The sequence below is a fragment of the Danio rerio genome, chromosome 15 (genome assembly GCF_052040795.2).
Source record: "Danio rerio strain M-AB ecotype USA chromosome 15, GRCz13ab, whole genome shotgun sequence".
In the NCBI taxonomy this organism is placed as follows: domain Eukaryota; kingdom Metazoa; phylum Chordata; class Actinopteri; order Cypriniformes; family Danionidae; genus Danio; species Danio rerio.
Genome location: NC_141035.1, coordinates 46,754,724 through 46,780,000, shown reverse-complemented (window position 1 = coordinate 46,780,000; position 25,277 = coordinate 46,754,724). Strand labels below are relative to the sequence as shown.

The window sequence follows — 25,277 nt, the reverse complement described above, 5'->3', positions numbered from 1 at the left end:
AATTCTAAACATAGGTTTCTATCAGGATACACACACCGGCGCCGCAAGTCGGCGGCGCCCGGCGACGGCTCAGGACGCAGTTCATTTTTCAGCCGCGCCACAGAGCGCCATCTGATTAGTTTCATGTTAAATATCATTCGAATGTGCGCGTCTGGTGTGTGATACCTTAAACTGTCATGTACGTGCCGTGTCGCGGCGCCGAGTGGCGCTTCTGGTGTGCGACCTGCTTAAGTGTCCCTTCAGTGACGATATGCAGACATATTGCACTGCTGCGAGTGTGATACTGTGTTTATACAACAGTTCGACAGCATAATCGTGTATATAAAAAAGAAAGTCAAACACAGTGGGTCTCAAATACCCTTTTGTAAGAGAAACTACTTTCTTCTACCGTAGGTTCAGATCTCCATCTGACCATTGGAACCATTGGCATAGTAATACACAAGGGTGAAGATGCTGTAAGAGCGCTGATCATTGCTAATTCACCAATATCGCTTTAGAGCTAGTATTTAGATGATTCTCCTGCATAATGTCTAAAAAGATGACAAAACAGGTGTTTTTAGTCACAATTTAACATAAGGCTGAACGGCATGAAATGACATCAGTCTACAGAGATTTCCCAGTATTACTCTGTTGAAATCGGGAGATCACAGTAATTAACCCCGAAAGAAAGCCAAAGCAAAGTAAACACTAGCAGATTACTACAGAATAAATACAGCACTACAACATACAAAAGTTAGAGAGATCGACTTAGAACGTCACTTACCTGTTCTGTGCTGATTTGTTCAGCTGTAGTTTGAAACATAGGCTGTCTTTCTCCTCTAAGGGCTTATTATGCAGTCTCTGTCGCCATTCTGTGCCGATGTGCTGAATCTCCGAAATTTAAATATTTAAAATAAGCACCTTCCTTGTAAATAAACTGCATATATGCAATCTAAAAAACTATATTCTTGCCTAAAAAAAGCCTCAAAAGTACATTTTGTTGTCCAACAGCTGCAATATTTGTCAAACTGTAGTCCTCTGCTTGCCATTCATGTTGGCGTAGTAATACGCAAGGATGAAGAGGCTGTAAGAGCGCTGATATTACTTTAATATCTCATTCGGCCAATCAGATTCAAGAACTAGAACTGTTGTATAAATGTGTATATATATTCATTAATATATATTTTCACTTCACTAATGTTATTTTTAGTTATTAATATATAAAATATAAATAATTCATGTCACGTTTGTGTGTGTACACTGTATTTGGTGATGGTGTTTCACTGCATTTCTGATTATTTCACCTGTTGTCGCTCCAGATCTATTGCAGTGCCTTTGTTGTCATTTCACTATTAATCTATTTTGATATTGTAATGTACTGAATAATAACCCGACGCCTCTTTCTTTCTATCTCTTTACAGATCAAGTTAAGGATCAAGGTTTAAACTTGAAGATTCGATCCAAAAACAACCACTTCCTTTTCCTTTTTATGTTCTTCTCTCTTTTCAGATAAGTTAATTCTTATTATGGGAAGCAGTAGTGTTAATTACTGTCCTGTCATGTATTATATTTAAATGTTTTACTTGTTCTCTCATAATAAAGTCTTTTACATCAAATCTTTGACATGTTTGTCAGGCTGTTTTGCTAAATGAATGTAAAATAATTTCAATATTTGTGCAAAGTCAATTCGGAAATGATTGTTTTTCAAATTATGCTTTGTGTTTGGAGAATTTTTCTATTAAAGCGATGGAAAATGCATTCAGCTTTAATGTATGTAAATTTTTTAGTGCGTGTATTTATAATTTGAAGCTATATATATATAAATATTAAGAAGAGCTATTGTCTTTTTAATTCTAACATGTGTATTATAATATGATCAAACAAAGGTATTAGATTAGAGGAAAAAATGTAAATATTCTGGTTGTTATTGCTAATGTAATTGACATCAAAAAAATACAATTACTATTAAGAAAGCTGATTTGAAGCAGAGAGTTAATCAAATGCGCTAACATCATTTGTATCTGATTTTAATGACGCTTTTTATTCTTCTGAAGAATACATTTATTAAGAAGTTTAAATTAATACAGGTATATTTTGTAATAATCTCAGCTGTTATCAGTTAATATTTGCATTTTAAAGCATGAATAAAAGGAAACAAAAAGTGTTTTTTGTCTCTTCTTCCATAAACCATTCACAAACATCTTATTGTTTAGGACTGTGAAAGAGTTATTAATTTAACTTATTTATTTTCAAAGGGCATCTCTATTTAAAAATTTGTATATATTAATTTTATGTACTTATTTTACGTCTTATGCTACATTACCTTAGTTAGTATTAATACTCAGACTTTTTTTAGGGTAGCATTTATTATTTAAAAAATATGATTACAAATATTTATTGTTTTATTTATACTCTTAGCTTTGTTTTTGTTTAGTTTTCTGCATGTATTCTTGTATGTGATACTTTAAAATTTTTATAAGTAGGTAAAGCATTTTGAGATGCTGCTTAAAATAAGTTAAAGTTTATTATTATATAATAAACGCCCACTTTAATTTGATTGGTCATCTTAATCATTCTGGCATTGAGCACTTTGTAGTTTTTTAAAAAACATTTTTGTCATCCCAACAACAAAATAAGAGATATCAAAATCAAATACTGATTATTACTAATAATATATATTTATATAGTTATCAAACGTATATAGAAATTGTAAAAGAATGCTCTCTATCTGTGGTTTATTATTATACATACATACATTTATATATAAATATATACATGTGTATGTATATATATATATATATATATATATATATATATATATATATATATATATATATATATATATAATTTTTTTCCCGCTTTAAAAGTCATATTCTCAGTAAAACTCATATTTTCAGTTTTATTTCAGAAAAAATGTGTACTTCAGTTCAAGTTTCCCAGGGTTGTGTATTATCTCCGTTATTATTTATTTTATAAACAAATCCTTACATGAGTTCATTTAAAAACAGATATATTGTATAGTATGCAGATGATACCGCGTTGGTGCACCTTTTAAAAGAAGAGCAGGAAGAACACGGGCCTGTTCTTGACTTCTTTTAAGACTTGTGTAAAAAAGAAATTAAACCTCTAAATATTCCTAAAACTAAGGAAATGATTATTGATTTTAAAGAGGGAACACAAAGCAAAACTTATCCCACATTAATTAATGAGGAGAAATTAAGTTAGTAACACGTTATAAATATTTGGATGTGTTGGACAATAAACTTAAGTGGGAAGTATGGATTGACTTTATAAGGAAAACTTTTTACATGATTTACTATTGTCTTTTAATGTTGACAACACATTGTTGATCATGTTTTATAGTGCTTTTATTGAAGGTATTGCAACATTTTGTGTGATCTGTTGGTATGAAAATGCTTCTGAGGCACAGAGGAGGTCACTTGGGAAGATGGTAACAACAGCCAGTAAGTTTTTGGGAATAAAACTAAAGAGTATTGACCAGTATATACAAAGAAAGAGTAAATAAGGCTATCATGATTGTCAATGATGTGAGGCATCATTCATCATACATCTTCAAATTGTTACCATCAGGTCGTCGATATTTAGTTCCCAGATGTGTAAGAAATAGGACAAAATTGTCATTTATACCTTAAGCAATTAAGTTTTTAAATTTCTCCTCTCTCGGTAGCATTTGATGGCCAATGACTGGATATTTAGAGTAGGGCTACCATGTGTTTCTATGATTTAGTTATACAATGTCAGGTGTCTATGTAAGTGTTTGCTACAAATGGGGGGGGGGGGGGGGGGGGGGAGGGGGGGGTTGGATAAAGTTAACTAACTAACTAACTAACTATTTAAACGATTGTTATTATAAAATTATAAACACCTCACCCTTTTTAACGTAGTATCGATTACTACGTGCTTTTTGTTTTATTGTCTACGCAATTTACGTAAGCCAATGAGCAGAGAGGAATTATCGTGTGGAGGACTAATGAATTAATTGGTTTCAGCAGTCAAATAAACAAGTACGTCGTCTACTCAGGCGTGTTTGAGGTGTTTGTTTCAAACTTTTCATAGACGAGAGTAAAAACAAACAAGCTTTTGGTTTAACTTCCAGCGGAAATGGAGCTCCACGTACTGAAGGAGGCAGCACTGTTGTCATGGGTAACGTAAACCTTTTAAATATATAGCTATCGTAGTCAGGTACCTTAACGTTGGTGGTGTTTTTACGTTTCAAGACGGCTTTTATTATATTATTGGGGTAAAGTTGGTATTATATTCACATATTAAGACTGTCCCTCTTGATATCGTTTCAGTAAAGTATTATTGGCAAATTCTAAATGAGGAAATCATATTAGTAGCCAATCGCTAACGATATCAAAGTAACGTTTACGTTGTTTTCGCGTTTAATAAAATAGTTAAGCTGATTTAATTATCGTGACGTATTGTTATAAGCGCAACATATCATATTTGTTACTGTAATTCGAGGTTTAAAGGGGGGAGGAAGCCTATAAACACAATTAACGTTATCTCTATGGAGGTTCCCTATCTTGTATTGTTTACCGTGATGTTTTGAATATGGGGTATGGAATCGCTTGTAAGTATGACTTCAAAGCAATTTAGCACTATTTAATTGACTGAACAATGTTGTCTATCTATTTTGATTGTCATTGGTTGCTAATATATTGTCGGTTTTCAGAATTTGCAAAGAATACTTATCTGAAATTATATTAAGGAGGTGAAAGTATGAATGTGTGCATATTAAACCAACTTTATCTCAGTGTTTAATTTTGTGTGTGTGTGTGTGTGTGTGTGTTTTTTTTTTTTGGAAAGATCAACAGTGTGAATCCTCAGGAGCCAATAACTAGACTTCTTCAAATGATGGACGGTCACCGACTCCTAAAGTTTGCATATAAAGTGTGAGCTGTGATGGTTGTGATTAATATACCTTAATTTCAAATTATTTGAGAGGTTTTGTCCTAATTTTGGTTTGTTTGAACAATTCTTTTTACTCCCTTTTTACTATTTTCATTCATTCATTCATTCATTCATTCATTCATTCATTCATTCATTCATTTTCTATCAGTGATGCACTGCAAAAGACAACAACTCAATCTCCCTATTTATACTATTTTATTATATTATTTATTATGTTTGCGATTTCTATGTGCGCATATGTGACCCTGGACCACAAAACAAGTCATTAGATGTTTGTTCATATGAAAGTATTATGCATTTATGTGCGCCAATGTGATTCTGGACCACAAAATGAGTCATAAGGTTAAAGTTTTTAAACAAATTTACTATAAATTTACATTATTGGAAACTTTAACAGGGTCAGTTTTTTGGAAATGTAACTTTATACATTATCTGAGAGCTTAACAAGTATGCTTTGCCATTGATTTTTGTGTTTCCATTGTTGGTTTATTGTGATACAACTATGTGAAAATCTGGAATATGAGGGTTAAAAAAATCAAAATATTGAGAAAATCTGTTTTAAAATTGTCAAATTAAATTCCTAGAAATGCATATTATTAAATTTTTATTTAAGTTTTGATAGACTTAAGGAAGAACATTTACTGAAGCTGTTCATGAAAGCTGACCTTTATTTAATATTCAAATTATTTTTGTCATAAAATAAAAATCTTGACTCATACATTGAATTTTATGTATTACTTTAGCCACAAATATATCTGGGCAACATAATAGTTTTGTCATCCAGGATCATGTTTTATAATCAAAAAATTAAGTTATTTATATAGATTTTTTATTATTTGGAAGTGCCATATTAAGTACACATGCACAAAAGTAAATTAAGTCCTGTAATATTTAACAACATTTTATATTTAAGTTTTTATATAATACTATAAAATATTATAATATATATAATATTTTATATTTATTTTTGTTACCGCAACATTTTTAAAAGTTTGTAGTGTCTTGTTTCTTCTTGTAGACGTTCAGTTTTGTTCCAAGCTTATAACTCTAACACAAACATTTTTAAATCCGTATGTAGAATTTATATGAGTTGGTTGACAAATATTGATCAAAACATTTCAGATTTATTTAGTTTAAATTACAACTTTCAGAGAATTTTAAATACTAAAACAATCATTTAATAAAAACTGATATTATATCAAAATAAATTTTTTTTTGCTTAACAAATTGCATAGTTTATTTAATTTGCAAATGAAAAGCATATGTTTAATAAATAAATTCTTAATGTGTGTCGTCATCTTTCATAGGCAAAGAAAAGGGTTCTGTGAAGATGTATTGCTGCAATCAAGTCCTAATGTGATGGAAATGACCTTCTCGCTGCTACACGGTTGGTATTAAACCCACACCCGCCCAATCACTCTTGAGTGGCTCAGTGGGTAAGGAGCTGGACTGTGGCTCTGAAGGTTGTGGGTTTGATTCCGGCTCAGAGCAGTAAATGTGGAGTCTGTGGTTAGTCCCAGTGTGTGTCTGCAGATTGGAGTAGTGCTGCAGTCCTGGACACCACATAGAGTGATGCTGGTTTCTGCCGACAGGGCTTGTAGAGTCCTTGGGCTCCCTGTGCGATGGTTCCACACATTTAACCCCTAAATTTAATCCCAGCGAAGCTTGCACCTGGTCACTTTAAGACGCCTTTATAAGTAAAAGTCACAATACAACATGTGTTATTCTGTTAATATTGAGTGTCAATTCAATATTAAATAGACGTAGTATTATATGAATAGACCTAATGTAATATTAAAATACCTTTATATAGAAAAATATGGCTGAGAACCGAGCAGTTGAATGTGAATAATTTAAATGCGTTTTTGAATCACCTGTCCACTGTAAACGACTGTAGAAAAACACATACAGTTTTATTTATTATTCTTCAGGACCAAAGAAAGTAATAAAAGTAAATTTGACATGAACAGGTGCAGTACCCGTGTAAACATCTGAAATCTTTATTACTTTATTGACAAATGTTGACAAGTACATACAAACTTCATCTGCAACAAAGACAGCAACACAAAGCAATGCACTTTGTTTAAAGTCCATTTTTCTTGGTTCAAGCTGAAATCTGGCTCATCTATACTTCTTTTTTATTTTTAATATAGATGTTAGATGTCTCACCTTGAATGCAGAAAACAGCCGTAGTCATCATCTAACCATATCTGTAGTAAATATACAGCTGACTGGGAGAGTTCTCTATGGGGATTTCTGTGTAGGTGGAAGTAAAGCTAAACCATGTGGATTCAAACTGGACACCACGTGAAGTCGTGTTAATGGGGGCTATTGGGATGCTTGGGGTCTGTTTACACCTGGTCACTTTTAAAGTGCCCTTTCATGGTCATCAATGGAAACTGAAGTTGATCTGCTGGTGACGTCTGGTACTGCAACCAAACAAAATATTACTTAGAGCAAATTTTTTGAGCTATTAACTTGAAATTTGTAATATAATTTGATCAAATATTTAGCTTTAAAGATCTGAATTTTTTAGGGTAATACAGGCTTTGTAAAATGAATATTTTATTAATATAATAAAATGGACATTTTTGTTATTTTCATAAACTTGAATGTAAATAACTATCACTTTTTTTCTGAAAGAATTACTATCTGATTTTTAATAATGGATCCATTTGCATATGACCAGATAAATGCATCTCTGCTCAGAGGATATTATTCTGATCTTCAAATCCCGCATTATATGCAAATTTAACTAGGTTACAGGTTAGAAATACTGCATTTTATTTAATTAGTAATATTATTTACTGAAATGTTAGCTATATTTCTTATTTGGCTTTCAAATTATTTCATATACAGGCTGTAAAACATTATTACAAGCGCACAAGGTGGGCTCTGTGATTACTTTCATTACAGGCTTAATGAAACATCTATTTTTGTCAGATGCGTGCAAGACCTTATTCAAAACTGTAAGGGGTTTACAATAATTTGTGTATTACCCAGTTCCCAAAAAATAAAGCCACATGCCTTTGTAAAAAAAAACACTATATAATAATAATAATAATAATAATAATTATTATTATTATTATTATTATTATGATTGGCCTCTTTATACAGAGAGATGCTACAGGTCTTTGTTTTTAATGCTGCCATCTGATATTAATTTAATCATTTTACAGTCAAAAGCAAAACAAAAGGTTTTAAATAAAACTAAACATTTAAAACAAGTTAAAAAGCATTACTTTGGTACAGTAATCCAAATTAAATTGCAAAATGAAGTTGTTAGAAACCTAAATAACTTTTTTTCTCTTCAGCTACATTATGAAAAGTGTCTTGAAATCGACACCAAGCTTAAACCTCTGTTCCAGTGTGTTGAAGATTCACTATTTAAGTCACATTAGGAACATGTAATTTTAATGTCCATGCTCAAAAAGTGTTTTGGGGTTAAAATACTAACCTAACCTATAACTGATTTACTTCCCTCCACATACAGATGACTTTAACTTCATCCCGAGTCAAGCATCTCTTGTGTTACAGAAAATCAGTAAGGGAATCGAGCTGGAGATTCAGCTTGCAAAGGTTTGCGTTTTTCTTTTTTTTCTGTTTATTTTAGCTGTAAATTAGATGCTCATATTTTTTAAGGTGGTGAATAATGCTTGTAATAAATAAAACAATTTTAATAAAACATAAAAAAAATATTATTAATATTAAAAATTATATGTTCAGTTATTTGTGAATAATTATTTTTTTAATTGTAATTTTATTGGATAAATTTAGTCATTTATTTAAAATGGTTACATTACATTTGACTAATATTGTCACATTTTTCATGTTCATGTTCATCTAACTACGGTAACATTGAAAGTTATAAATTAGTAGTGGTTTGAAAACATGTACATATATCAAAATCAATGCGGCAATGCAAACAAGAAAGTATTTTGTTGTCTACTAAATGTTTGTTTTGCATGTTATCAAACTCTGTATAAAAACGTTTTCACAGTGTTGAAAAAGCAATTCGTAATGTGTAATAAATTTGTCTGTATGTATGTGTACTGTATATCATAAGAGAAAGACAATACCTTAGGAACTTAGTGCATGTTTTCAAATTACCCTGTATAAAGTAGTTTTTAGTGTTGAAAAAGCACTTCTAAATGTACTCTTGCAGTTAAGGTAAATCAAATGCTGTGTTTTATATGTGTGCAGGTGGTGATTGTGCTGTGTTATTGTGGTTTTAAAAGGCACAACCTGCCACCCTTGGACACAAAGACAGAGGTGAGGGTTTAATACACTGATCAAAGGCCTGTGACCTCGGTGAATTTTCTCCATCTATGACTGTCTTTCTGTGGCAGGTGATGATCGCATCCATGTTTCAGTTTGTAGAAGATGATGCTGATGGTCTGTCTTTAAACAAAGGCTTAGATCAGTTCCTCACTAAAGGCTGTAAGTAGCCACAGTGTCAACACATTTGTTTATATGCAGTAGTCAATATTTGAAGTGGAGCAAAACCTTTCATCAGAGTTGTCCTATTGAACATCACTCACTCTTTTTTTGATCCACTTCAAATGTTGACTAATGCATCTTTTGTGTTATGGCAGGTTTAGCATCGTTCATCTGCTAATTCACCATGGTGGACTTATAATGCCAATATATGCAGTATAAGGTAGTTGTTGCTAGAAGGGATACAGCTGCAGCCGGATGTTAACAAGAATTATTTATTGTATTACCCAATAATTGTATTTCATTAATGTTTTCCCTCACACCAAAACCTAACCCTCACCGTAATGTAAAATCAGTAACTATACCAAGTATTTTAAATATAATTAATTAACCAGTTAAACTCTAGTGATTGCAGCAGACCTCCTTAAGTGGTGTTGTTTGAAAGTGTAGAATCTATATTTTATGCACATATGCATCACTTTGTTTTTTATTCTACTTTACAAAAGTTTTTTACACTTAAATACACAGTATTTTGGATACCCGAGCTGGGTGTTGAACATTGGTTCATTTTCATATGACACATGTACAAGTTATAGCTCAAATGAAAGCTCTTGCCGGTGCTCATACAGTTCTAGCATTCTTTTTAATGAATTATATTCACATATCAAACAGTTGCCGAATGAATCGCGGTGTTTCCATGGCGCAGAAGTGAAAACAATACATTTATGATCAATAAGCAGCCCCAGATAGCACAGACAGCTGTCATCTCTTACATTATGCTGTGCATTTCAGGGCCATTCTCCTCTGTTTTTGAGGTGATGTGCATAAGTAATCCTTTTATATGTCTGACGTGCTCTAAACACAGTGAATTATGTTTGATCAAACAAAAGAATAGTGAAATATGTAAACAAGGATCGGTCTCTGTGGCTTGTACAGCACCTCTCATCAGTTGGAATTCAATAACTTTTGCATAGATTATGGTGGAGACATTTTTCTTTTTTCCTATGATTACAGACATGTGCAGGAACCAAAAAAATTATTTACAGCACGCTAGACCACACAGAACCTAAAAGGTACACTTTCAAATTTGAGTTTATAAAAAAAATACTAAAAGCACCTCTTTGTTTAGGTGTTTATTATCACACAAACAACATATACAGTTATTTTAAACACTTTCAATAGTGTTTTATGAAAATTCAAAGGGTTTTCTTTTAAATGATACCAAATTTCCGCATTTACACTTTTGCATGTGGATTTGGGAAGCCTTTAAATTTGGGTAGGCAAAATCCAGGCGGAAATCCCCAAATAGCACTGGAGTTTGAAGTTAAATTACCCGTTAAATAGCATTTTATTAACACCTACCTCTACCCCACCCGTAAACTCTAATCTCACGGTAATGTAAAAACTGTTATGACGAGAACTATTTAAATTTATAAAAAAATAATAGTAAAAAAATTACTAATGTTTTGCTTCTTACACTTTCTTTACATACCTGAAACTTGCCTACAGCACTTATTCATTGTTGCTCTTATAGTTGTGTAAATTGCTTCCTTGTCCTCATTTGTAAGTCGCTTTGGATAAAAGCATCTGCTAAATGACTAAATGTAAATATAAATTACCCATTCAGTTGTATTTTATTAATGTTTTACTCCTACCTCAACCCTCACAGTAACATAAAAAAATTAGTTATTGTTGTACAATGTCGCAAAACAATATGCTACATTGTTGTACGGTTGTTTTTTGTTATAAATGGCCATATCAAGTGCCATCTTTTTTTTGAACGCCTGTAGCAAGGCACTGAGCTGCTGTTTTACAGACTTCTGGAAAGGGGGAGGCATGTGACGCAATAATCATTTTATCTCGATTTGTGTTTTCTTTTTTTTTTTTCTTTTTTCCAGCCAAATGCATCCAAAATGATTTCGGTTTCAGCCCAGATTTTTCATTATGATGCATCTCTACTGTTTATCTGTCTAGCCGTCATGACCTTCTCCACCTCTGGCAGTGAGAGCAGTTCTCCTCTGACCACCATTTATAAGGAGTCTCCCATCTTCAGCCGCTTCCAAAACCCTCCCAGAGTTCAGTTTCAGGAGGTTTTCTCTGTGGCCTGCAGCTCCGGCAGGTAAATGCACTTCTTGCATCAGTGCATCTGACACCCTAGCATTCACATTAAATGGATTTAAAAGAGACAGCGAGGGCATTTATGATGCTACAATGCACTCAAAAAATTATCCTTGCTGTTTGTTCAAACTACTTATTTAAAATAAGCTGAATTAACACAATTCCTGAGTTTTTCAAACTACTTAAATTGGTAAAAACTAACAAATTAACTTGATTTCGGTCATGTTGACCCAACACACATCGATTGTGTGGAACCCAGCATTTTTTTACAGTGTAGTTGCTGGTTCGAGTCCCAGCTGGGCCAGTTGGTGTTTCTGTGTGGAGTTCTCCCCGTGTTAGTGTGGGTTTCCTCTGGGTGCTTTAGTTTTCCCCCACTGTCCAAACACATGCGCTATAGGGGAATTGAATAGACTAAATTGGTCATAGTGTAAGAATGTGTGTGTGAAATGAATGTGAAAGTGTATGGGTGTTTCTCAGTACTGGGTAAAACATATGCTAAAATAGTTGGCGGTTCATTTCACATTGGTGACCTCTGATAAATAAAGGGACTAAGCTGAAGAAAAATGAATGAATGAATGAATGAATTATCAAACATATATGAGTTGTTGCTCCCCAAACTCTTTTCCTGAACTTTCTGTGTGAAATGCCTGCTTTACTACATCCAATCAGCTTGCAGTAGAAAAAACAAGCCACGCCCACTGTTTTCTCATTTAATATTTTGTTTCTTTGCATGACAACATGAAAAAAAATGGTTGCATCTTCTGGTTCATGCAGACTTTAACATTATGTATTCTGTATGAAATAATTCCTTGTCTGAATAGAGGAATATTATATAATAAAAAATCAACAGTAAATCTATCGAGGGTATAATGCGATAATAATTAGTGTATTCGTATAACTCTCTCTCTTCTTAATCTCCAGTTCTCCAGTGCACAATGTAATGAATACACCACATTTCCGGCTCAAGAGGCTTCGGGAAAAACTGATTCGTGAAGAAGACCTGAGAGATGAGCTGGAGAATGAACTGGCCAATCAGATCAGCATCATCTCTGAGAAAGGTGTGATATTTACTGCATTGGAGCGAGTGAATTAGGACATTTGCAGTGGATTGGTTTGAACTTGTCTCTAATTTTCCACACAGAGGGTCTGATCTCCCAGTTACAGCACCGGGTGGAACGGATGCTGCGGGAACAAGGAGAGCTGGAGAAAGACCATAAAGCTGCAGTGCTGGAGCTCCAGGAGAAGAATAAAAGGTGGAGGAAAAAGGCTAAATTATTAATTCACCCACAATAGGGTATATGCCGAAGCATGCTAATAGGACTTTTGAATTTCGATTCCGGTCAGCTGTATGCCAATGCAAAAATCTGCACGATTAAGGTCTGTTTTCTTTAAAAATCAGCAATCTCCACTGGCTGAGTGATATCTGATATAAAGTGGGTCTCAGATTGTACAAGAAGCACTGCATTAAATTACATTTCCCCCTGCCATGTCTTTATAATATGAGCATTTTTTACCCCAGTATAATCAAAGGAGCTTCTGCGCTAGCCTGCCGATTCTGATGGGCGTGTGCGAGCAAACGGCTTTTCGTCTCCTTTTACGCTTGAGCAACTAAATGAGTGCCAAATTCTGTTTAACTGATTGTGTTTTAATTACATTACAACATCAATGCTGTAAAAGGAACCGTATAAAATGGAAAAAAAAAATCACAATAACAGTTCACCGGAAGTTTATCAGTATGGGAAAAACATTAGCTCGGCATATACCCTATTCGAAATTCTGTTATTAAAGGTATAAGCGTATTTATATATACCCAATATTTATATACCACTCAAAAAAAAAAATACTCACTCATGGGTCATCCAAGATGTAGGAGACTTTGTTTGTCTTTTAAAAAAAACTAAAACAAATAAAATCTTTGAATTTTTATTTTATTTTATTTTCCAGTCTTCTCCACAGAGTTCATGAGGTTTTAAAGCAGTGCCAAGATTTAAAAACAGACAACTCTCAAAAAGAGAAAAAAATTGATGAGCTGACAGAAGAGAACGGGACTCTCAGTGCTCAGGTTTCATGTTTTGAAGTCCTTGTTAAATATATGACAGTTCTTTTTTTGGTTTGTTTATTTTATTTTATTGTTCATTTTATTTATTTATATATTTAATATTTATTTTATTATTTATTAAATATTTATTTTATTTATTTAATTATCTTTAATTTAATTGTTAGCTTGTTAATTTATTATATTTATTTTATCATTTAATATTTATTTAATAGTTTTTATTTTTAATTGATTAATTAATTTATATATTTGTTTAAATCATTTATTTTTTTGTTTTTATATGTATTTATTTAACTATTTATTGTTTAATGGTTTATGTATTTGTTAAAATATTTATAGATTTTTATTAGATAATTTTTCATAAAAATATAAATATTATATAATAATTTATATATTATATATTAGTATAATAATTATTAATATAACAACATAAATAATAATATCTGTCTGTCCCCATCAGGTTCGTAATGTTTTCTCTCAGCTGGCGAGAGCAGAGGAGGAAGTTTGTAAACTCACTGTGGCTCATGAATCTGCACAGACTGAGTGGAGAGACAGAAAAGAGCTGCTGCAGAAAGAGTTAAGCGAAGCCGTCACACACAAGGTAGATCATTTCAGTTATATTCAGCAGTACTTGCTGTATTTATTGTGTTAATCATGTTCTGTTTGCTTTGAGTGCAGTAAGCACCAGAGTGTTTGATCAGTTTTGCTGGTGCTGTTCTCTTGTGCAGGAGTGTCTGAGTGAGCAGGTGCTGATACTGCAGGGGAAGATCTCCGTTCTGGAGGATGAACTGAAGAAAGCTCAGTCTCAGGAGAGAGGAGAGGTGCTGGGGCCCATCATGGAGGTGAGATGGAGTACTTTATTTGTTTAGTTTAGTTTTTGTGTGTGTAATTGATGTTAAGTGTTGATGTTATTATTCTGTCAAGTGCGTCATTTGTGTTATGTGAGGCACCATACCTAAACTAAACACGTTTATTTATTTTTCATTAATTTGCAATCTTATGTCTCTTGTCAGGGTTTGAACAAAATCGAGAATCTCCAAACTCAAATTCAAGATCTGCTTGAGCAAATTTCAGTAAAAGATGAAGATCTCCGAAATCTGAGGAACATACATGAGTCTGTAGACAACGAGCTGAAGCTTGTGAAGCAGCAAAACGCTGAAATAAATGCAATGATCAAATCTGATCGTAAAGAGCATGAGGAAACTGTTGAGAAACTCCAGCAGGAGCTTCGTTGTGCTGCTTCTGCTGCTTCAGAAAAACAAGAGCAAATGCTGGTTTTATCAGCAGAGGTAACATATCTGAAAGAGCAGATCTGCAGATATAGTGAAAATGAAGCACAAGATTCATCTGTACTGAATGAGAAACTGACTTCTCTTCAGAACCAGTTGACTCAAATGAAGCAATCTGAGCTTCAGCAAAAACTCAGCCATCAAGAAACCCTAAGAGAAAAATCTGAAGAGTTCGAGAAGACCGTGCGGAAACTGCAGTCTGAAATCTCCGCTCTTTATTCTGAGAAGGAGACTCAAATAAGTGCTCTTAAAGCGGAGATGGAGGATCGGCAGAGGTCTAGAGCTCAACTGGAGCTGAAGCTGAAAAAGCAAAACTCCTCGATTCTTGATCTGAAAACCATCGGCAGACAATTCCAGCAGCAGAACAAGGAGCTCATGGAGAAGCTGGAGAAAACCTTCCAGCAGCTGCAGCATTACAACGCTAAAATCCAGGAGGCAAGGGAGACCAACAAATCTCTGGAGAGATCCCTGCAGGCCAAACAGAGAGAAATCAATGTTCTGAAGATGGAGAGAGAGCAGGCTGAGGCCAAAGTGAGCAGCTTTCTTTACACTTTCGATTATCACATATTTTCTAGAGGAAAAAGTTGCACTGTTTAAAAAAAAAAAAGTTATGCCATATTTGCATATTTTATAAATTGATTCTGAAATTATATAAAATAGATTACTTGTAGATCTAAATAGCTTATTCGTGTACACTATATATATATATATATATATATATATATATATATATATATATATATATATATATATATATATATATATATATATATATATATATATATATATATATATATATAAATATAAATAATGTGTTTGTGTATATAGTTGAAACCAGAAGTTTACATGCGCTGTATAAAAAGGCATACAACCATTTAAAAAAAGTCAGATGTTAATGTGACACAACCATTTCTTTGTTGGGTTAGGTAGGATTTTCTAATGTGCTTTTGTTACGCTTAATAGCAGAATAATGAAAGAGATATTTTGAGGAATTGTTATAACTTTTCTTGAAAGTCAAGTTTACATACAATAAGATTATTATGCTTCTGAAAAAGCTCAGATGATGGTGTCAATGTTTTGGAAGTTTCTGATTGGCTAATTGACAACATTTGAGTTAATTGAAGGCACAACTGTAGAATAGTATTTAAGAAAAACCACAAACGCACTGCTTCCTTGTGTGACAACATGGGAAAATCAACAAGCCAGATTACAGTTTGCTAAATTACACTGGGAAAAAGAATCATTTTTGGTGTGCTGTGGTCTGATGGAACTAAGATTGAACTGTTTGGCCATAATGACCAGTGTTACATTTGGAGGACAAAGGGCAAAGCTTACAAGCCTAGGAACACCATCCCAACTGTGAAGTATGGGGGTGGCAGCATCATGTTGTGGGGCTGTTTTGCTGCAGAAGGGACTGGTCCACTTCACAGCATAGATGGCATCAGTTTTTCTACATAATGTTCTTTCTTCATGAAGCAACATCTCAAGAAATCAGCCAGAAAATTAAAACTTGGCCACAAATGGGTCTTCCAAACAAGCACACTGCCAAATTAGTTAAAATGTGCTTTAAGGACAACAGAGTGAGTGTTTGGGAGTGGCTATCACAAAGCCCTGATCTCATTCCTATAGAAATATTGTTGAAAAAGCTTGTGCAAGCAAGACAGCCTACAAATCTGATTCAGTTACACCAATTCTGTCAGGAGGAATGGGCCAAAATTCCTGCAAACTATTGTGGGAAGCTTGTGGAAGGATACCCAAAATATTTGACCAAAGTTATACAGTTTAAAAGCAAAGCTAAAAAAATACCAAGGAAATGTGTGAAAACCTTTGACTGGCTAGAAATTAATAAAAATTTCTCTAAAAAAATTATCTAATTCTTCTGGCATTTACCAAATGTAAATCATTTAGGTAATCCTAATGGACCTAAAAAAGTAAACGTTTAGTATGATTTACCATCAGACATTTTTTTAAAAAATGGTTATGTTCCTTTTTTTACAGTGTATGTAAACTTCTGGTTTCAACTGTATAAATGTGTGTGTGTGTGTGTGTGTGTGTGTGTGTGTGTGTGTGTGTGTGTGTGTGTGTGTGTGTGTGTGTGTGTGTGTGTGTGCGTGCGTGCGTGCGTGCGTGCGTGCGTGCGTGCGTGCGTGCGTGCGTGCGTGCGTGCGTGCGTGCGTGCGTGCGTGCGTGCGTGCGTGCGTGCGTGCGTGCGTGCGTGCGTGCGTGCGTGCGTGCGTGCGTGCATGTATGTATATATATTTATATATATAGAACTGTAGCTAATATATTTGAACATATATAAAGCCTATATTAGTAAAATGTTATTTGGTTAGAAAAAATATGCAAATAAGCATTTATTTTCCTATATTTTGAAACTTGCGTTGCATACAAAACACAACTGACATAATTGTATTTTACATGTATAAAATATATGTAATTTGTATATATTACCATATATCAAATTTCTATTATGGGATTTCTGATTTATTACAAAAACTCAGCTTGTTTTTCAAAAAGTAAGGTAATTTCTTAGATTTTAACCTTGTTTAATGTATCGTGCTTTGTTTCAGATGCGCTTTGCTGAGATGTGCCTAAAGGAACAGAGAAACATGACTGATGACACTAAAGATATGAGACTTGGAGAAAGCCTAAGAGTCCCTGAGAAACAACAGGACACCATCACTGACTGCTTAGAGTTTAATCTGGACGGTTCATTTAATGTTAATACAAAGGAAACACACAGTATTGGAGCAGAGAGTGAGTCAGAGGATACTGCAGACGACTGGATACGCATAGCTGAACTACAGGCCCGAAACAAAGCCTGTCTGCCTCACATGAAGAGCAGCTATCCTCTGGAGTCTGGGGTGAGCTTCGAGAAATAGACATATTTTCTAAAAAATCCTTTTAAAGGGCACCTATTATGCAAAAATCACTTTTATAAAGGGTTTAAACACAGTTGTGTTACAGCAGTGTGTGAATATAACCAGGTCCAAAGGTAAAAATGTATTCGTTTTATTTAGTCTGCAGAAACACTGATTAATTGACGTTCTTCCTTTGTATGTGTCATCAGAGGAGGAAAGCCCCGCCCACTAGTGACCATCTCCCCCTCATTAGCATAGGACTTTAGTCTTGTTTGAATCTGCCCCTATGATGACACACAGCCATCTGTAGCTCTTTTGAAAAGAGCACAATCTCATTTGAATTTAAAGCGACAGACATCAAAAGGGCACAAGTCGGATCAAAGCCTAAAAGGATCAGATTTAGAGAGTTATGAAACATTATTTGTGTGGTATTTTGAGCTGAAACTTCACACACACACTCTAGAGACATCAGATACTTATTTTACATTCTGTTAAAAGGGGCATAATAAGTCTCCTTAAATAAAAAAAAAAGATGTAGCAAGTTGGTCATACTTTACAATAAGGTTTTAATAATAATAGTCAATGTATTTACTAATGTGAACTTAAAATGAACAGTGTTTGTACAGAGAAGAGGGCAGAGCCTTTTCTTCACAACGCAAACACAAATAGTAAAATGTACTCAAAGGGATTAACGGAAATAAGTAATGGAGTGTATACCTGATTTCACCAAGTAAGACATGTTTCTGGATGAACATCTATGTTGATCCTGGAACAACATTCCAATTAGCCAATCAAAATTAAGGGATATGTTAAACGTTTATATTAAGTTTAGGCTTGCAGTTAGGTATATATACTTCTACATGATTACTATCCTCTAATTTTGGGATTAATTTACAGTTATGGTTGGGTTTAGGGGTAGGGAATCGGTATGGATTACACTTTACAACCGAAATAATGTTCCAAGATCGCATCGTACTTTGCAATATCATGCCAATCGTGTAACAGAGCGTGCTGGATTTGCTTATTGTGCAGTGAATAATATATCCTTTTGTGTTCAACAAAAGAAAAAAAATGTTATAAACAAGAGTAAATAAATTACTAGAATTTCAATTTTTAAAGAGCCCATATTATAGATGAAATAGGGTCATATCTTGGTTGTAAGGGTCTCCAACAACAGTTTAATATGCAGGCAAGGTCAAAAAACACTTTCATGGTCTTATAATCTGCATTTATTTTTACCTAATTATCCCAGCGACTCCTGTATGAATCGTCCAGTGATTCATTTGTTCCCAAACCCCTCCTTAGCGCGAAGCTGATCTGCGCTGATTGGACCAATGACAGTCTGTCGCGATTGGTCGACTGCCTTTAGTCAGAGTGAAATGCCCAACAGCTAATCAGCAATATAAAAGTAATCACAGTTCATACACGCTCGATGGTGTAGGCGTGGATTTTAGCTGCCAGTGGGTCAATGTAAATACAGACTATGGACTTGAAAATACAGATGACTGACTATTTTATTGAGCAAAAACTCCAAAAACTGTTGAGGAGATCTCCTAGCTTCTCACTCTGCTCTTTTCACAGACACACATACACACACACACATATTGCACAAACACACACACGCACTTAACCCTGCTCCGGACGACAACGCGCGCACGCACACACACACACACACACCTCCGGACGACAGCTTGCGCACACACAGACACACACACTACTCCTCGTCCACGGAGCTCCGTTAACGCAGCACGCGTCGCGTTTTTAACGTGACTTTGCACGCGATATGAGAATATAGCCAGTTAACCTGATACAGTACACGCAGTTACAAGTAACAAAACACAACTAAATACATTTGCAAGCTAGAGTCAACGAGGCAACTTTAATCGCACGTACTTACACTTGAGAAATGGAGGAAGAAAAATCCTGACGTCCATCAATAAGTTACTCTTTACTGATCCTTCCTTTAACAAACGCTGATGAAGTATTCTTTGTAGCATGTAGCTTCCAGAAGTTTCCAGTAGTTTCCAACTGCTTGGCTATAATGCTGATGTTTCATGTTTGGGTAGAGACTCAATATATCCATCTGCAGTGTGACTTCAATCGACCGGCATGTTTGTGTGTGTGTGTGTTTGTGGGTGTGTGTTTGTGTGTGTGTCTGGGTTTCTGCGTCAGAGGGCGGGGCCTCAGGTTTGAAATCTCCCGGGTTTGCGCGTGCACGTGAATAACTTGGTTTCGTTCGTACGACATGGCGAAACACCTAATGAATCGGTATCAAGGCAACTCGTTTGAAGCACTATGAGTCGACTCTTTTATAGATGAATCAACCGTTTTAAACACTGTACACTAACAGATTTAAGCCTTAGCTGGATACTTCACTTCACTTAGAGCTCTGTTACACACTACATGGAGGGGAATTTTCAAAAACCCATAATATGGGCTCTTTAAATAAACAATCCCTTTACTTTTCCTCTGTAGCCCAATGTGGGTGTGCCGGCATTGACGTTAACAGATGAGGACCTGCGGATGGGGGACCCAAAAGAGACCATTCGCCGTGTAGCTTTACACATGATAAAACCACAGGACACACACACATCACACACACGCAAGCGCAGAGGAGCTCCGCTGGAGAACCTGAACACATCTGAGGTATGAGCTTCCAGATAACTGCCCTTATTGTCAGTGGTGGAAAGAGTACTGAGAAATCATAGTTGGGTAAAAGTGTAGTGCAAGTCGAATAAAAAGTATCTGTTGTAAATATTACTCTAAGCATGAGTAAAAAGTAGACTTTCAAAGTACTCCAGAGTAGTATTACACTAAAAAGCTGATGCATTTACATCTCATTTGTGGATGTGTGTGTAAACGCAACATTTTGTAGTGCATTTAGTTCTTACCCAGCAGGCCCACAACATCATAAGACGTTAATTATAGGTTAGATTTAGGTTGTGACATCAGGTGACCAAAATAACATTCTTAGACACTGGCTAAATATTAAAGGGCACCTATGGTGAAAAATCTACTTTTCAAGCTGTTTGGACAAACATGTGTGTAAGTATAGTGTATATACTGTCATATTGGGGTGATATAAACACACCCAGTCCTTTTTTTTTTTTTTCAATTTAACAACATAAAAACGGTGGACCAATTAGAGCGGTCTTCAGACCGACCGCAACTTTACGTAGGAGTGCGGTCCCCCCGCCTACCGAATTGATTGACAGCTGCGCGCATTAACCTGTCCTGGTCGTCACGTGTATATGATATGTCAACAAGACCATACATACGCAAAGCAACCGGGAATAAAAGGTCTGTTCAGTTCGCTAGGATCAGCAATCATCATCAAATGTGATCAAGAGTGAGTTTCACATGTTTAAAGGGTTTTAAAACGTGCACGTGTTTAATGAAGAACAGCGATTTACTTCAGCTTTACTTCATCAGCACAGCCGCGTGTCAGAATAATTATAAAAGAAGACTCTTCAATCCCAGTTTGGGGAAGTTAAATGAGGTTTATTTTGTACAATAACATAACAGATATCCACACAGCAGTGGAGGTTAGCCTGTATCCTGTCACATTTGAGTGCAAAAACAGGGCTAAGCTAAGTAAAGTTCTTACTGCAGTATTTCTCACAAACGCTACGTGAGACCTTCTTCCTTTAAGTCTGTCTGTTGTCTGGTGCAGCCGAGGGAGGAGATTAAAGCACGCGGGAAGGCATGTAGAAACAGTAGGCAGGGAAGACTCGTCTTAAAGGCGCAGTACGACAAAACCACCCCTGGTGGAAATGTGTATAAAGTACGATCTTGTAAAAGGTGTAATGAAAAATCTGATGGGTGTTTTGAGCTGAAACTTTATATACACATTCTAGAGACGCAAAAGACTTATATTAAATCTGAAAAAAGGGGTAACCTAGGTGCCCTTTAAATTTTGATGTCCAGTCGAATGATGTTGATTTTAGGTTGTTAGAAAGTGGCCAAAACCTGATGTCATATTGATGTCAAAGACTGATATTTATTTATCAGATACGGCAACCAAAGTTCAACATCTGATAAACGTCATAGTGGAAACGTCCACACAACATCAATCTGTAACATCATTAGACGTTGATATTTGGTTGATTTTTAGGTTGGACGTTGGACATTGATATTGACCTGACATTTGAGTTCTGACATCAACCTGATTTTCATTTCCAAACAAAATGTAACGTCCCCATGACGTTGGAGAATAACGTCAATCTGATGTCATGTTGACGTCTTGTGCCTGCTGGGTTTAAGGCCATTTTGGTCATCATACAATAAACATCCCTCATCTGCTCACCAGTGACCTGCATCTAAACAGTCGCTGATTCAATACAAATAATAAATTACATACAGTTCTGTGAGAGATTTCAGGTTGTATTTCAAGACATTTTAAGACTAATTTGATCAAGTGGTTTCTACCAGATGTCATATTGGACGTACAAAAATAACCCATGGTTTTTTGCTCCAAGGTGAACACCCTACTCAGTGTTTGTACTGCACAACTCCCCTCACTATAAAACACATTTTACTGGACTGTCCGGCTTTAATGATTCCAGAAGGCTTTTTTTAGGAAATTAACTCTCTTAAGGACATTTTTAGCAAAGTGACAACAGAAAAGATTTTTTTTGTCATGTATTAACTCTAAAAATCTTATTTAATTTATATTTTCATTTGTTTGTTCATTTTTACTTTTAAATGTATTATCGAAATGTTCCTGCCATGAAAATAGCATTGTTTGCTGACATGGCATTAAATAAAAAAAATACATCACTTCACTCTGGGTCAATGCATGTAAAGATTTTGGACATCACCTTGGACATTTTTAATGCTTCCAAACAGTTTGCTGCAATTATAAATCGCCCGTGTCTTGAAGTAGTTCATTATGATGTGATTTACCTTCTGTGTGTGATCTGATTGGTCAGGAATTACAGGAATGATTTTTCCAATCCCCATAGACAAGAAAAAATTAAATAGTGACTGCAGGTTTAAGGAAAGTAGTGAAGTAAAAGTACCAATACAGCAGTAAAAATGTACTCAAGGGAGAGTAAAAATACACATTTTTAAAACTACTTAATAAATTACAATTCCTGAGAAAAAACTACTCGTTGTAATTTATGTATTGGTAATTTGTTACTTTACACTACTGCTTACTGTACGTCTTAATTTAGTTTTTATTGAATAGATTTAATTGTTTAAAAGTGTGCCTTATGCCAGTGGTTCTCAAAGTAGGAGTCGGGACCCCTTCAAGGGGGTCACAGGACAATGAGAGGGGGTCTCTTGATGATTTCCAAAAATCAAATGATTTTGAATAAACTTTTAAAATGACCATTGTTAATCCATAATCTACAGATGATAAAAATAGTTACATAAATACAATATCCAAACAAAAAGCCATCAGCCTTTAGTTTTTTTGTTTTTGTTTTTTTACATTGGATTGCAACCCCTATGGTTTTTACATTTAGATTAACAAAAAAAGTAGGGAGTTGTGAGTCATTGGCATTGTTATTTTTAGGGGGGTCGTGCTGAAAAGTTTGAGAACCCCTGCGTTATGCTATAGATTTACATCCATCCAAGATTAAAAAACATACTCTCTATTATCATTCATTTATTCATTCATTCATTCATTTTTCCTTTGGCTTAATCTCTTATTTGGGGTTGCCACAGCGGAATGAACCACCAGCTATTCCAGCATATATTTTACACAGCGCATGCACTTTCAGCCACAACCCAGTATTGCGAAACTTCCATACACTTTCATTCACACACACACACTCATACACTACAGCCAATTTGTTTACCCAGTTCACCTATAGCGCACGTGACTGTGGGGGAAACCGGAAAACCCAGAGGAAACCCACACCATCACAGGGAGAACATGCAAACTCCACTCAGAAATGCCAACTGGCATACCCGGTACTCGAACCAGCAACCTTTTTGCTGTGAGGCTACAGTGCTAACCACTGACTGAGCTACCTTGTCGCTATTATTATTATTATTATACTTAGGACTCTTACTCCATATAAACAAACAATACCATACAATCATAAATAATAATCAGTTAGCATCTTTATTTGAATGATTAAGGCAGAAAAATATGAGCATGTATACAGAATAAATTGATGTGCACAAACATTTGTCTGCCTTTTTATTTCCAGCCCAAGCAAAGTCGGCAGTCTGTGATGTTCACGATTTCTAATACTCCAAAGAAGAGCTTGAGCAGAGGCCGTAAGGATGCCTGTAAATCCTCCTCCTTGTGCAGTCGTGCTCTTCGTCCTGCAGCCACCGCTGCTAACAGCAGATCTCCTCAGATCTCCAACAATGGCAGAAAGGTAGAAAAAGCATGATGTTGTTTGACCTGAAAGCTCCATCTGACCAAACCCTTTCCATCTGCTAAACCCTTTCCATCTGCTAAACCCTTAACAGAGCGAGAGGAAAACTTAGTGCAGATCGCCCCCTATTGGTAGTTGATTGGGTTTTCTTAAATCTGTGATATTCGTTTCATGAATAAGAATTATAGCATTTGTTAGATGCTTATTATACATTCAATGAAGGTCATAATGTGTGTGATATAGATTAGGTCTTAATATGGGCAACGCTAATTATAAACAAACCAGGACTAAATCTACCATATTCATTTTTGACTTGAAACCAAACTACCGGTGTAAACACACCCTTAGACATGGTGATTTAAGCACAGTATTTAAGTCTAGATTGAATGGCTATTTTTGTGTGTTTAGGGAGCACAGTCATCTTTCCTGATCATTTTACTGTATGTATCTGGGTTTTATTTGTGTCGATTGATGTTGGTTTATTTTTTTAAAAGATTTCTTCTTTTGCTATTATTTGTAATAAAAATAAAAGATTTTTGTATGTTTTAAAATGGGAACGCTGTTTCTATTATGTCAAAAATACTAATTATTTATTTACTGTTGGGAAAACCGTTTATACATTCATATTTATTTTTACATTTATTTTGGCCTTTTTTCTTACTTTTTTTGTGCATTTTTTGTGTTATAAACTCAATTGTAAGTTTGCATATTTCAGTGTTAAAATTCATGTCAAAACGCTGCGCAATAGCAGGCATGTGCACACATAGGTCTCAACCTGTGCAGTGCACATGCCCTTTTTAGTCTTGGATAGAAAGTGCCCTTCCAAATTGATCTGAAGTGCCCCCGCAACAAAGTTATTCCCTAGTTATATCGCTTTAGTCGTTTGATATGCAGTGATCGAACCGATCAGCCACTTTTGACGCTCATACACAATCATAAAGTCCTCGTGCTGCAGGAATTAGGAGGTTTGCTAAAGGTGCAGCTGACGTGCTGTGAGGGGTTTGTATCTTTAATAATCTATGACAGTTTAATAATAATAATAATTCCTTACATTTATATAGCGCTTTTCTGGGCACTTAAAGCGCTTTACACAATGGGGGGAATCTCCTCAACCACCACCAGTGTGCAGCATCCACCTGGATGACGCGACGGCAGCCATTTTGCGCCAGACCGCACACCGCACACCAGCTGATTGGTGGAGAGGAGCCCGTGATGAAGCTAATTATGATATGGGGAGGGTTAGGAGGCCATGATGAACAGA

The 25,277-nt window shown here is 35.0% G+C and overlaps 3 protein-coding genes and 1 non-coding gene across 19 annotated transcripts in view; all 4 read left to right on the top strand.

Moving 5' to 3' along the window:
- Nucleotides 1–1,806, top strand: part of numa1 (nuclear mitotic apparatus protein 1) — a 31,085-nt gene extending 29,279 nt beyond the window's left edge. For 7 of the 8 annotated variants that reach the window (XM_087283254.1, XM_087283253.1, XM_087283257.1 and 4 more), the window contains one exon: nucleotides 1,401–1,737. Coding sequence is in view for 3 of the 8 variants with exons in the window: in XM_087283257.1 (XP_087139383.1) it covers nucleotides 1,401–1,424 (24 nt within the window). In the remaining 5 variants the exon portion in view is untranslated. 8 annotated transcript variants of the gene reach the window in all.
- gria4a (glutamate receptor, ionotropic, AMPA 4a) overlaps nucleotides 1–25,277 on the top strand; it is an 877,747-nt gene that overhangs the window by 734,375 nt on the left and 118,095 nt on the right. The gene's annotated exons all lie outside the window — the stretch shown is intronic.
- On the top strand, nucleotides 4,024–24,567 carry LOC137487793 (uncharacterized). 9 transcript variants are annotated; one of them, XM_087284641.1, is made up of 16 exons: nucleotides 4,024–4,143; nucleotides 4,813–4,898; nucleotides 6,225–6,304; nucleotides 8,455–8,496; nucleotides 9,121–9,189; nucleotides 9,267–9,357; nucleotides 11,329–11,473; nucleotides 12,394–12,530; nucleotides 12,614–12,725; nucleotides 13,417–13,534; nucleotides 13,989–14,129; nucleotides 14,257–14,370; nucleotides 14,542–15,348; nucleotides 17,388–17,681; nucleotides 20,154–20,324; nucleotides 23,843–24,567. In XM_087284641.1, exons 6-16 carry the CDS (start codon nucleotides 9,270–9,272, stop codon nucleotides 24,029–24,031), a joined length of 2,316 nt encoding a protein of 771 aa, XP_087140767.1. In that variant the 5' UTR covers nucleotides 4,024–4,143; nucleotides 4,813–4,898; nucleotides 6,225–6,304; nucleotides 8,455–8,496; nucleotides 9,121–9,189; nucleotides 9,267–9,269; the 3' UTR covers nucleotides 24,032–24,567. The 9 variants fall into 9 exon arrangements, with proteins under 9 accessions (XP_087140767.1, XP_087140763.1, XP_087140769.1 ...); XM_087284637.1 differs by having other exon boundaries at nucleotides 8,411–8,496; XM_087284643.1 differs by having other exon boundaries at nucleotides 4,024–4,240.
- On the top strand, nucleotides 6,424–6,554 carry LOC137487810 (small Cajal body-specific RNA 14). The gene has a single exon (XR_015510084.1).